General features: G+C 42.2%; 1 protein-coding gene across 1 annotated transcript; it reads left to right on the top strand.

Moving 5' to 3' along the window:
• Positions 1 to 9214: 9214 nt before the first annotated feature.
• LOC146372670 (growth arrest and DNA damage-inducible protein GADD45 beta-like) lies at positions 9215 to 10867 on the top strand. Its single transcript, XM_084953739.1, has 4 exons — positions 9215 to 9475; positions 9662 to 9763; positions 9878 to 10100; positions 10222 to 10867. Exons 1-4 carry the CDS (start codon positions 9432 to 9434, stop codon positions 10333 to 10335), a joined length of 483 nt encoding a protein of 160 aa, XP_084809865.1. The 5' UTR covers positions 9215 to 9431; the 3' UTR covers positions 10336 to 10867.
• Positions 10868 to 14361: the final 3494 nt, after the last annotated feature.

The following is a 14361-nucleotide window of genomic DNA, read 5'->3' as shown; positions in this document are numbered from 1 at the left end:
ATGTATAATTAAATAAAAGAGTGTTTCATTTCTTTCTCTTTTGTTGTGCATTTGTGGACTTCCTGAGGTTTTTAAATGGGTTGGGGTTTCCTGGATTCAGCTTCATGATTTACAATGATATAAATAAAACACCCCATGAGAAAGAAAAAAACCTGTTATGTCTAACATCATGTTTAAACATTTCCGTTAGGAGAATTAATCAAATCAAATCTTGCAAGTATCCATATTTAGACTTCCAGAGAGCAATGTAAAACACTTCCGTTTTAAAATAAAACATTTTATTTGTCATATTTCTAAAAACAAAACAAAAACAAAAAAAACAACTGGCAATTTTTAGAATGCACGTAAAAGAAAATTTTATTGCTCTTATTTATTTTAATTTTTCTTAACAGGTTAATTGCTACTGGGGTCAGAAAGATCCTTCCACAGGTTAATGAAACAAATGTTTCCCCCTGACCCTGAACAGCGCAAACACCGACAGTGTACCTCAAAGCAAATATGAAACTTAATTTGTCTCATGTCTTTCAGTACCAAATTCAGCTGAACGACTGTTTTCACACTGAAACACACTCCACCCACTTATTAACGGTTCTTTTATTTTATATTTTCTGTATATAACTTGTGCATGTCCTTTTGTGTAGATACTTATTGTGCATTACATACATTCCCTGTGTAGGTACCTCTTAAACGTATTTTATCTTTATTAATCTTATTGTCTTATCCGAAAAATCTGAATGTAAAAACCTAAAAGCTGCAGAGAGACGCCAAACAGTGACAATAAAGATCTATCTGTAAGACAGATAAGAAAACAGGTTGGAAAGTGCCAGACTGACTCACTGTTACAGGGATTCACCTGAGAGAACCATCAATGGTCACCGTTCACCTACAGTTAGTGAGTCTTGTTTTTTTCAGGGCCTTGGAGCCAGACGACTCCTCGGGGTTTTGTCTCTGCCTGTAAATGTCTGATAGTTACATATGGGACCAGTAGCGGTTTTTGATACGGGCGACACGGGGCGGCATCGTGGTGGGGGCGGCATCACGGGCAACGGCAAAAAAAAAAATTGCTCGTACTCATGCTGCCCCGACATCAGCCAGGGCATATTGGGAATGGCATGGGCACCGATCGGTTTTCTATCGCCCATTTGCTGGGAGTAAGGGCCCCTTCGTTTGCCAGGTGCGCCTGCTGCTTGCTGCACAGGAAGGAGAGGGCGGCCTTTTGTCGTCATTTTGCGGAAAACTGCGGAAAACTAAAATGACGTCACTTCCTGTTTTGGGCAGGTCGTGGTGGACAGGCTATAGTTCGTGCTGATGGACGTAGAAAGTGTTACAAACAGCTGATCAGATCGGCAAAGCCTGTTTCTGGAATATTATGTTTTTGTTGCAAAGCTATATGTGGAAGGAAACTGTGACCTAGGACAAGCTGATGGCATAAGATGTAAGAACAACTCCTCCGGTTTCATATGCAAAAAAATGATTGCACAAGCTTACATGGTTCCAGTTCTACCAGGATTTAAAAATAGTTACGCAAAACAGAGCGTGCCCGCTCCAACCGGCTTTAAAGGGAACGGACAAATATTTGTGAAATTATGATACATTTGTGAATGTATTTTAACAATCTAAATATGCATATGTACAGACAAATACATTTAACAAACAAGAAAATGATGTTTTATTACATTTACAGTGATTTCACGTTATTTTACATTTGAAATGTAAAATCACAGTCTATTTATGTAAATTTAATGATATTCTAGAAAAACAGTACAAAACCGTAAAATACACAGTAAAAATACTTTTATATTACAATTTTTTTTTACAGTGTAGCTCGTACTGAATATCGACCCACGGAAATGCACACGATAAAAAGAAAGCGTTAAACTTAAACATGTCTGGACGCATGCTCAGTCGTCCAGGTCAGGAAATCCCACAAAGTCGATTCTGCTCATCTGGACGTGGCGTTTTCGGTGGGAGAAACATTTCGTCACTCATCAGGTGACTTCTTCAGTCTCGGCTGACTGCAGGTTTCCCCAAATGAAAACGCTACTTTGCAGATGGACAGAATCACTTCATTTGCTCCTGTAAATATTTGTTTGGTTGTGTTTTTAAAGAAAAATGGACACAAAGCCCAGTTTGGGGAGCAATCACCCTTTGTACTTTATATACATACTTAAAAAAGAAAATCTGTTAGTCCCAGAAATGAATCTGCCTTAGGAGAGGGCATCGACTCCTTTGTATCATTATTACAAATATTTTGTTTTATTTTGTTTTTCTTTTGTTTATTTGTTTTATTTTTCCACCTGTGCTTCTCCCACAAAATGCTATCTTTCTGCCTAAGCTCGACTCAGTCCTGGCCGCTCGTTATGGAAGCTATAATGGGACACTCCCGGGTTCTTTCCATGTGGAAAGCTTCTCCATTTGTTCTTTATGAGGCCTGTTAGCAACCATTCAACCTGTTTTAAAAACCAAAATGAGGACCTGATAAAAGAACACGTGCTTTATCATTACCGGAACCGATTAGCTTAACAAAAGAAGAGGCGAGGAGCACAGGAGCATCGGACTTTAGGGCTGAAAGCACTTAGACAAAAAAGATATAATAATCCAGTTTGGAAGATGTAGAAACATTCGCTTTCTTTTGAATATAACGCAACGTAGAATACGGGGGAAAAGAGGAAAGAGACAGGAAAAAGGTATATTGTATTTTGAAGCGGAACTGTTCCTTTAAATAACTTCAAGATCCAGTTACACACGTAGACCCAATGCGCTTAAAGCTGCAATTATACACTATAATTGTAAGTACAGCTAAAATGTCCCATTCGTGTCATCAAGAATTCAACAACTGAGACATCTTCTATGCAGCTGGTTTGTGAAATTGGCTTAAATTCACCCTAATAGTGTGAACTTTTGTACAACCCCAACTTTTATCTTAGTCAGTGTGGTAACCAGTCTGCTCTAAGCCCTGCAGAAGAAGAAGAAAAAACAAAGGAGGATAGGGTCCTACAGTGCAGCACCTGGACTCTCATCACCAACATGCAGACTTCGCTAGAAGAACAGGAAGTTTGAACCCAAAACCCTCTTGCAGTAAGTCGACGGTGCTAACCATTACAACAGTCTCAGGGCAAATGCTTGGTTTTCTTAGGCCACCATATTAAAACATTTTGGTGAAACACTGCCATCTAGTGGTGAGGTCTTTTTTGGTTACATTTGGCAAATTGCAAGATCTTATTTGCTGAGAACTTCATTGACGTTTACTTGTATTTGAACCACCCTCACGTGCCAGTCTTACTGGATTTTATCACTTCTATCATCAGTTGATCATACAATATTCCGTGGCTGTGCTCTTGATAGAGGTATTTTTTATTTTGTTTGGTTTTGTTTGGATCAGTCTGCAACAATGTCACAAAAAAGAGAGAATCCCAAAACAGGATGAAGACCAGGGTAAATATCCATTTCAAGTCCATTTTTTTCAGCAGTTACCCAGAGCTAATGACCATGGGTAATGGTTGGCATGTTGACTAGTAGATTGATACTTAAATGTCTTTGCTTGGGACAGCCCCAACTCAGGGGAAGCAGTCTGCAGTTTAACAGCAGAGAACCCTGCTAACGTAATGGATCAAACTATTTCTTCCAGCTATTCCAGCTGTCACAGAGTGGAAAGCAGGGTAAACCCTGGACAGGTTGCTAGCACATCGTTGAGTGTGTTAGCCCTAGAGCAGCGGTCCCCAACCGTTTTTGCACCACGGACCGGTTTATGCCCGACAATATTTTCACAATAAAACTAGTACCGGTACCGAAAAAAGAAGATTTATTCATAACACATTTGAAAAGACCCAGGAAAACCGAGTAAACGATAAAAACGATAACAAAATAACGCTGAAAACCGATAAAAACCCTGAAAACCATACATTTCACACCTGAGCCTCAACTCTCGCGGCCCGGTACCAAACGACTCACGGACCGGTACCGGTCCGAGGCCCGGGGGTTGGGGATCGTTAGGGGTTGTATTAATATGGGACAGTGTGTCCATTTTTACAAGTTGTCTTGTGTAGGGATGGGTACCGGTATCATGGCACCGGTTCTGACATAAACGGTAGTAACCAGACTGAAAAGCGAAATGCTTTATTTCGGTGCTTTTTTTTTTTTTCTTGAGATGTCATACACTTTGGATTCTAGCCAATCATTTTACCTTTCCAAGGATAGTAGGCGGGCCCAGGTACGTACGTTCTTTTAGAGCAGAGCTACAGATTAAAAATGCCCAAGGCGAAGCGGTCAAAAGTCAGGCTGTACTTCACAGCAAAAGATGCAAACTCAGCAGCCTGCAACAAGTGCTTTAAGGGGATACTGTGCAAAGGAGGTAACACCTCAAATCTGATGAAACACCTGGTGTTTTTTTAAAAGCCGAGAAATGCACCGTATTTGATCCGAGCACATCTCCTGCGGGTGTGGTGCCTGTTATCGGACCCGGAGTTAGCAACATCCCCCAAGAACCCGAAGAGGAGAGTCCTGGCCCCTAGCCCTGCCAGTGTAGCAGAAATGATGACGGATGATGATGGCAGCAGCCGTTCTTCTCTGCGTGAGTAGCTTAATGTTGTTCGTGTGTAATTTACGTTGAGTAGGCTAACCACGTTATTACATTAATGCATGTAAGATAAAATAGCAAACACCGTCGTAGTTACATGCGGCTGTCTTCTTGTTTGACAGAGTGATGCCATATATGTCCTATAGCTGCAGAAAAGGCTAACATTGTTATCTTTTTACAAAAAAAACCAGCTAAACATGAGAGGTTTTAGGACAAAGTTTGTGTTTTCCATTGTTTAAGCACCGGTTCCAACCAAAGGAGGTATGTTGTATCAACGGAAAAGGCTGACTTGGTTATCATTTTGCAGAAAAAGAGACTTCTAAAAATAAAAACATAAGAGGTTTTTGGACAAAGTTTGTGTTCTTCATTCTTTAAGCACCGGTTCGAGCACCGTTTAAGCACCGGCACCATTTCAAAAGTACCGGTTTGGCACCGGTATCGGATAAAACCTAAACGATACCCATCCCTAGTCTTGTGCTCCATAAACAAAAAACAGAAGAGCTGTTTGTGTTCCTGGGACAAAATAGGGTATGTTTTCTTTTGTAGCTGATTTTCAACCATCAGTGCATGGCGTCCAGTGGCTTGGGTCACTCCATTATTCCTTCAGGGAGGTACAACAAATATTCAGTTGTTCCTCTGTCATCAGCTTCTTACATGCATTGTTGTTATGTAAAATGCTTTTTTTGGTATACTTTTTTAATCCCCTGTAGGGAAATTACTCTCTGCATTTGACCCATTCACTCAGTGAAGCAGTGGGCAGCCACCAATCAAGTGGCCGGAGAGCAGTGTGTAGGAACGGCACCTTGCTCAGGGGTACCGGTTCGATTGGATTTGAAACCCAACCTTCCGATCATATGGTGAACGCTCTACCTGCTGAGCTATCCCCTCCCATGTGAATGCAAACTTGACATTTTTTGTCCAAATCTGATGGTATTACGAACACAAAAGCAGATTCAGAGTTTGAATCACCATGTAATTCCATCTTGAAAGCATCTAATTGGCAATGGATTCATCTCTTACTATGGCAATGATCCTAAACATACTACAGATGCAGTAAAAGCATACATGGATAGGAGGAAAACAAACAAACAATGGAACACTTTCGGTCATGGATTGGCCTCCCCAGAGCAAAAGCCACAATCCAAAGAATAACTCTGAATGACCTTCAAGAAGCCTGGAGATTATTCTTGCAAATATTTCATTAAGTATTTCTTGTATAAGCATTATTATTTATTTGAATTTAATGACGTATTCTTTAGACTTTTTAAGGCCTATTTGGTCTTGCACCAAAATGTATTTCAGTTCTTCTGACGCTGATCATAATCTGAGGCTCAGATGGCCGTCCCACAGTGCCACAATCCAACATCCTACAGAAAAGAAATTTCTATAAAAACCTTTTTTTCTCAGTATGGGAGACATATTGAGGACTTTTTCCCCCATACAGTTTGTGTGTACACCTGTGTGGATCAGCGTGCTTGTATTCAAAAGGTTTCTTTATGTAACGGTCTGCTAGAGGGTGTGGGGAGCCATAGCCCCGTCCTCCAGGGCATGAAGCAGGTATGGAGGAGATCCAGGCTCCAGACATCCAGAGACCCCCAGAGCACAAGAGTCCAAGGAAGACCAATGAAGGGGCAACGGTGCCACTCTCCCGGAAAGAGCTGAGGAGAGCCCCAGACGAGGGGTCACCCAGCAGCCACGGAGCAGAAGCCAGAGGGGGCTGAGGTGATGTGCCTGCGAGCTCCACCAGCAGCCAGCTGTGCCAGAGTGACCCAGTCCCAGGCCCAGAGCCCAAGGGACCTGACATATAGACACAGACAAACAGGCACACACAGATACGAACATCCATCCCCCCTCATGCACACATATGCAAATACTCAGGACTCACCCAACGTGGAGACAGACATAAATAGACACTGTACACACAATCACACTCCCCAAACGTACTCTATACCCCAGATCCAGGTACCCCTGCCCCTAGAGGGGGAAAATGCACCCAAGGGAAGGGAGGGGCAAGTGGTCCTTCCCTGGGGCCAGCTTCCCTGCTGACCCTAGTAGGCACCCCAACCTCTGGAACCCACCAAGGCAAGGGGTCCAGGCCCATCTGGACCGGGGCCCACAGCCAGCAGCACCGCCCAGCTCCAGAATCCGGGGCAACCCACCCGACCCCACCACAGAGAAAACCGCACCCACCCCATCCACTCATCTCCCAGACTACACAAGACAATAGACACCCAGGTTAAGTTCATTCTCCATCTCTCCTATATCGCTCTCCCACCTGCAGAGTGAACTCCTGGAGACCAGTGAACTTCTGCAAGGATGTAAAAGCCTCCCCACCAGTTGAAGAGCCCCTGCTTTGGATACTTTCTAATAAAGCTGGTACCCTGAATAGTACAGTGTAATTAGATCATAAGAAGGTGAGAATTTTGGATGCTTTATAGCAGACTTTGCACTTATCGTAGTATTGTATAATTACTGATGATGTACTTGAAAGAATGAAAATACTTTGCCCTTAGCACTTTATTTAACATTAAAGTTATGCTTTGCTTTATTGATTTGTTCCACTGTTTCATGGATATTTCAGTCTCATGGAGAAATATCGTCTTTAAAGTGCATACCTGTTGTAAAGTTATTGGGGAGCCCTCATACAAATCATATGTTATGGCCTTCACGGTCACCAGATCTCAACTGAAGCTCAGAAAGAAATGAAACAGAAAAAGAGATTTTATATCAAACCCATATTTCTATAATTTGTTAGTTGCTGCTTATTTATTGAGGGAATTCTGGAGTGTAAAATCTGCATAAAACAATACACAGACAATGAAAAATTTACATTTTTAAACTAATCTCATCCATAAAATAACACATCAATGTTTGCTTAGTAAAAATTGTAGTGGGTATATTGTTTATGTGTATAAATATTTATTGTATTGCTTTCTTTCATTTTATACTGTTTTCTTCCATGAATATCTAAATATATCAATAAATATAATAATTTAATGTATTTAACTAGTATCTATTTCTGTTAGAAATTGTAAGAAAACACTATAAAATATAACAAAACCATAACACAATTATTTACACACGTAAAGTGTGAATCTTTCCACCAGGTGGCGCAGTAACACCAGAAAAATCTGTTCATACGGCAACGCCAACAGATTTTCTGCGCCTTTCAGTGGACAAGTGCTAAATCAGTTAAGTGCTTGTAATGTAAGCGACAATACACAACATTTCATTGTTTATTAAACAATCCTACATATTTGTGGATGTTCCTAATGAATGGATTTGAAACTGTTTAGCCGCGGCTGCCCTGTTACCTATGCACACAGCGTTTGCACAGATTACAGGCGGATTTTGATAAATTTCAAATAAATTGTTGGACATAGTAAAGTGAAGCCTGCAAATAGTTTCATTTTGGTGGAAATTCAGACCCAGGAAGTCCCCGAAAAACAAAACAAAACATCAAACCCCCTAAAAAATTTTTCCACTAAACCTCCCCTTTAGGAATTCCCAATATTTTCCAAAGACCGGGACTCGCTCTTGCTCTGCACGTGACCCAAACGGTTGTTGCAGGGTGCTGTTCCAACATGCCTTCTCTGGGGGTTTCGCTGCGGACAGCAGATGCATTATGCTGCCGCTGGAGGGAGTCTGAGACCTGGTTTTAATGGGCAGAGAGTTCATAGCAGGCTCGGTGAGCTGGACCTGATCACACACAGGGCCACCGATCAGACGTGTGACAGCTCTGCGTGTGATGTTAAAAATGCATGTGACAGAAAAAGGGAACCTGCTTTCATGAACGTGAAATATGAAGGTTATAATAATAGTTTTGGATGTTGTTGTAACATACTTCCGTTCTGCACGCTGCTGTTGCAGGCTTCAGCAGATAAACAGCTCTGATCCTATATCTAAGGATTATTTTTATCCCTGTTGGAGGTAGTGGTGCTGAGCTGAAGCTTCAGAACAACACGTGCTCTGCAGCTGCAATAGCGCCTCAAATGGTTTGCAAGAAAACAAAAAGATAAAAATATGTGTGATATAAAAGAGAAACATCAGTGTCATCTGAGATTCTCGTGAATTCCGCCTCGTGCTTATCAGACAGCGCCTTTTCCCATTTCTTATAACCTTGCTCTTGCACAACGCCGTTACACAATGTCCGCTCAGCGCGTGCTCGCACACGGGGCTGGTCAGCTGCTCCAGCTTCCCTTTTATAACATAATTTGAAATATATTTGAATTTCATGTGCGTCTCCGCGGGTGTGCAGGTGTATTTGGGGGGTTTGTGCACGAACACGATGCGAGAGCATTGCCACGGTGAAGCTTTCTTTTATTCGGCCAGTGGGGACGAGGGAGCGGGGGGGGGGGGGGTACAGAGATCTGGAAATTCCTCCACTCATAAAGAAAAGCTGCCGGTAAACAAACCGAGAGAGAGGGACAGAGCGGCGAAAGAAGCGTAGGAAGAAAAGGAGGGAGAGAGCGGGGGATTCTCCGAAACCACCAACGTGGGATCACCAGCGTCTTCTGGCTCTCAGCAAATAGGCGCAGAGAACGGGGGACGTATTCATAGCGGCAAACCAATGAACGAACGAGAGGCTGGGCGTGGCCACGCCTACGGTCGAGAAGCAGTAATATAACAGAGAGTTTCGGCTGACAGAGGCACAGTTTCTTTCTGCTCACGGTCTCGCAGTAATCGGACTTGTTACTCAGTTTGACCGTTAACGGACTCTGAAAGGACCTTTACACGATCTGGAATACCACTGTGTTTGGACGTTGTATCAGGAATTTCATAGTACAGCCGTATCTCCGCGCTGTGGATATTTCTTCTTATCCTGGATCTTGTGGATTATTTTACTGACTTCAACATGACTTTGGAAGAGGTCGTTGGATCAAACAGCACCGAAAAAAAGTAAGTTTCGGCTGTGTGTGATGCGCAATTACGCATTGGCACATTTGATCTGACATTACAGATCGCGTTCTAGTTGAGTTTATAATCCCGGCTTGCATCTGCATGCTTATATGTAGACTTTAGAGTTGTTTGCCACAGTTTAGTCGTGTCGTTCGCACATTTCTAACCGCCTCCGCTTCTCTGCAGGATGGAGACGGTGAGTCAAGCTCTGGAGGAGCTACTGGTCGCTGCTCAGCAGCAGGATTGTCTCACGGTTGGAGTCTACGAGTCCGCCAAACTCATGAATGTGTAAGTATAAGTTTGATTTTCCTCACCTTAATTAACCACGCCAAAGCTTTTGATATGAGAAATATGTAATGACGCTGACATTAACCGGGTCTTTCACCTTCTGTCCCGATGCAGAGACCCAGACAGTGTTGTACTGTGCATCCTCGCAACTGATGAGGAGGATGAAGACGACATAGCGCTGCAGATCCATTTCACGCTGTTGCAGGCTTTCTGCTGCGACAACGACATCAACATCCTGCGGGTGTCAGGCATGAGGCGGCTGGCTCAGCTGCTGAAGGAGGACACCGAGGACAGCAACAGCAATGAACCCCGGGATCTGCACTGCATTCTGGTCACTGTAAGTGTAAACTTGCTTTGAGCTACTCGAGAAATGATACAAGTTCATGATATTATACTGTTATAAGTTTTAAAAAAGTGTTTCCGAGAATCTAACCGTCCGTCCCCACCGTGTTTTGCAGAACCCTCAAGTGCAGCCTCTGCAGTGCCAAGCCCTGCAAGACGTCGGCAGTTTCTGTGAGGAGAGCCGATGCAGCAATCAGTGGGTGCCCTGCCTGGAGCTGCAGGATCGTTGACTGGAACCGGGCCAAGCCAAACCGAATCAGACCGCCGGGGAGCGGTGAGAAAAGAGTGAAAACAATCAAACCTGCGCAGAAGTAACGCGGTATGAGTTGTTGTGCTGTGCCGGACCGAGCCAAATCCGAGCCCGATGGGGGAGGTCTTTTTGTCCTCGTGGAGCACGTGAAACGTCGGTACTGGTAGTGGCTGTGGAAGCTGGACCAGACTGAGCAGGAAGTCTCAGTCATGGAGCTGCAGAGGGGGAAGTGAAGATGAAATGCCAGGACTTGAGTGCCGCAAATGGATGTCACATGAACGAACTGAAGAGCTGCATGTAAAGCTCTGGACTACCTGCGCTGCAGGTGTGGCAGGTGTTCTGCTTACCTGTTTGCTGCACGTGAACTTTTGTCATGATGTGATTTTACACACTGATGTATCTAAATACATTAAATATGAGTCTGCTTGATGTGATGGAATAGCCACAAGTGAGAAGTGAAGCCACATTGTGACTTATTCTGTTTGGTCAATAAAGTTCTGATGGAAATATAATCGATTTTTGTGTGGTTCATCTAAAAGAAGTGTGTATGTATGAGTGTGGGTTTGTTTTACTACCTTAAAGGGGTCTTGTGTCATTTCTGAAGCATAGGAGGACAGTTCTGTCACAGAATCTAGAATTAGTGTCTAGAAAAACTAGCATGCAGTGTAGGGTCCATCAACAAATTCTGGCCCCATAAGTTCCACAGGAAACTTATCAAGTTCTGCTTAAGGTCCTATATTTGTAGAAAGACAAATCGTTCTGGCTCCAGTTTGATTCTTATAATTTTTGTAGTTGGACTGCTTGGACCTGAAATTATGAGCTATTCCTGGCCCCATGAAGGGGACTCTTTAAAGGACATTCCACTAATTTCGCACAAGGTTCAGTTCTCTATTCTGAGCGTGTCCTACTGGTGTAAAAAACATGCAGAGGACATCTTTGGTATCACAATCTTGTCATCAGAGAACTGATTCAACTACATTAACCTCCTAGGACCTGGCGTCCACATATGTGGACATCACATTTTGGGTTATTTAGACCAAAATACTCAATTTTGCTCTACAAGGGCCTGATATCCACTTATGAGGGCGTTATACTGCTACTGTTCTATCCAAATTTTAAACAAATATCCTCATATGTGGCTCTTATTTTTCTTAGAAACAAAAATCAGGTAAAAATTGGGTCCAAATATGCCCAAATATCAAAGAGAAATCAAACATGCATGCCATGGAAGAGTTCGGGTCTTAGGAGGTTAAATGAAACTCAGCACATCTGTAAAATGCTGACAGTGTTCCAGTGCAAACAGTGCAATCATTTACAAATAATCTGAATTTTATATTTAGCTGATGCAGCTCAATGGGAAAATGCTTCCTTGAAAATTTTCTTAGAAAACTGTTGCATCCACTTTTCAGACAAAAAATGCCTTTGATGTGGAAATGTGGTGTCGTTCTGTAGTTAATCCAATTTAGGTTTTAAGTTGTTTGCATGATGCATATAAATGGTTTATCTTGTCTGTGACTCTGCAGGATAAAAATGGATGAAAACACGGAGGAGTATGTCGGTGGACATCTTCACACCATCTCGGTTTCCATGGTGATGCTTGGACGGTGTGTAGGTTATTCCTGTCCTGTGGGTTTGTGGCTGCCTTGCTTGAAAAAGAAGAAGATAAGATATAGACAATAATAAGGCTTTTTGTTTGTTTTTTAAGCTTTATTAATGCTGTTCTTTACAGAATTCCCTAAAATTGCAGCAATAACTTACATAAAATCTGACCAGGGGAACAATGAAAAACAAAAACAATAAAAAATAAAGAAGTCACCAGTATAAAGCACCGACAAGACATTATAAAATGTTTACAAAAGCCAGTCTATACGAGTGGGTTTTGAAAGTTTTGAAGGTTTTTTTGAATGGAGAACTTATTGAGTTGATCTAATAGTAAGAAGAACCTTTTCCACAGCATGGGTCTAAAACAGTGAAAGTACTGACCCTCTGTGTTTTAAGCCTAGACCATGTTACTCTATCAAATATCAGAGGTCTGGAGCAGGGTTTTATTAATGTTTGAATGCACTACATGCTTGTAACTATGGACTCAAGGCTCTAGCTCATGGGCTAACATGATACTTCTTTGATAACATTTGTGGTTTATTTCTGACATTATTTATATTTCAGGACATCAAACATTATTTAAAATAGATTCAAACAGCCTGTTACTGCTTCCCTGGAGTTTTCTTGACTTCTTTATGCATACTGAACCTTTTTCTACGAGACATTGTGTGTATGAAAAAGAACACCGAGTTCTTCCACTTGTGTGCCTGTGTGAAACCGGAGCAGTAAACTAAAGCTGGGCCTGCAGCCAGTTTTGCCCATGATGTCACATCCTGATGTCACATCCTGCTGTTACTCCTCCCGCTTATGGATTTGATGGGGACTCCACCACTTTGCTGACGCCACAGGTTTGATTGTTTTGGCAGCGACCCGTCCCTGCTGGGGCCTGAAGGCCAGACACAGCCAGCACTCCCAAATTCTTCAGGTGATTGGCAGCTCAGCTCAGCCAGTGTGCTGCAAGAATTTAGTTCTGAAATGATCAGCTGGTTGCTAAAGGCAGCACATAGCACTGTACGAAATGAACTGTATGAAATGTACTGACGCACACAGTGTAATAATACAACATGTAAAGTTATAGTACAGTTAGCCTCTCTGCTTGCAGTTGTCTTTAGAGACATTATAAGACAGAGGTACGGGATTCTAAGAATCATGAATTGAACACTACTAATTATAGCTAAACATGCTGTATCAAAATAACTGCCAAGACAAGAGAGGCATTTCAATGAGGTTGCAAAAAGGGAAAACTTGCTTCTAAAAAGGCTTTGTTTCGTCTGTGCTATGCTAGCTTAGTTATTGCCTCTGTCCTGCTAGTTTACAGTCAGCTTGTCTGACTGGAAGCCAAGTTGCATTGGGCAAAACACACGAGGCATATAAGTGCTTTCAAATTTACACAGTGTTTTGCTCACACTGTCATGGAGTGGTTGTGACGAAGCTTTTTCACACCTCGTCTCTGATGGTGTCATTTCTGATCCTTGTTTCAATCTGAGCCGTGCAATGTAAAGTATCCCTTTTGAAAGTTTTAGTTTCTCTTGACGTTAAGCATCTGCTCTGTGCTGTCCAGCTTTCACTCACACTCGTTTGCAGACCTTTAACTGAAACTATGCTTCCAATAAATTTTAACCCTCTAATCATATAATTTGAGAGAGTCAAAATGAGTCAATCCTCATAGATTACCATGTTAAAATCTTCAAATCAACATCAGAAATAAACATGGATAGTTTCCCCCTTCATAAAACTGTGGTACAGGAGTGATTTCATTCAGGTGAGGCTGATAGATGCAGTTAAAGCACCTACCTGTCTGCTGAGTCACTGATCTTAACAACTCCACTGTGTTGTGGTGATCCAAACACAAATCACCAAGAAGAATATCCAAGAAGTTTAATCAGTGAATTTTATTTTCAGCAGCTAGAATAATTTTCTGCAAGTGCAGCTTAATTGAGGACAATTTGGAGCAAGACTTGAACTTATTCATGCTAAAAGTTAAGATGTTTGTATGAAGATGTTATAATTTGTTTTATTCACAATTATTCTTACAGGTGCCTGCCATGTCATCCTCGGTTATGAAAGCAACACTATGTAAACATTAACATTAAGCAAGTGCAGTTGCAGTGGGTTACACATGAGGAGCTCACGCCCTGAAGCAGACAAACGGATCTGATCCAGAGGCGTCAGTGGTGGCAGCACAGAGGTCACTGTGTCCCTGATGTGAATAAGAAATGTATCCGCCTGCATTAATCATTTTACACACCCACAACGATATCCCTGTGCGTGTGTGCATTAAGTAAAAGAAACTGGGAGTGTAAATACCTCACAGCAAGGACACAATGAAATACCTTCAGTGCAGTAATCCAGTCTGACTGCAGTATCAACATGTCGAGACTTCCGACTCCTCCACAACTGTGCT

The sequence above is a fragment of the Perissodus microlepis genome, chromosome 15 (genome assembly GCF_051167445.1).
Source record: "Perissodus microlepis isolate ML-2025 ecotype Zambia chromosome 15, ASM5116744v1, whole genome shotgun sequence".
NCBI lineage: Eukaryota > Metazoa > Chordata > Actinopteri > Cichliformes > Cichlidae > Perissodus > Perissodus microlepis.
Note: the sequence above shows the minus strand (reverse complement) of the source record. Positions and strands in the feature narration are given on the sequence as shown.

What these genes read in the sequence shown, in the direction of transcription:
- LOC146372670 (XM_084953739.1), top strand. Translation starts at nt 9,432, where the DNA reads ATGACTTTGGAAGAGGTCGTTGGATCAAACAGCACCGAAAAAAA. An exon ending in TCCGCCAAACTCATGAATGT is followed by an intron (nt 9,764 to 9,877) that starts GTAAGTATAAGT and finishes GTCCCGATGCAG; the next exon opens with AGACCCAGACAGTGTTGTAC. An exon ending in TGCACTGCATTCTGGTCACT is followed by an intron (nt 10,101 to 10,221) that starts GTAAGTGTAAAC and finishes CGTGTTTTGCAG; the next exon opens with AACCCTCAAGTGCAGCCTCT.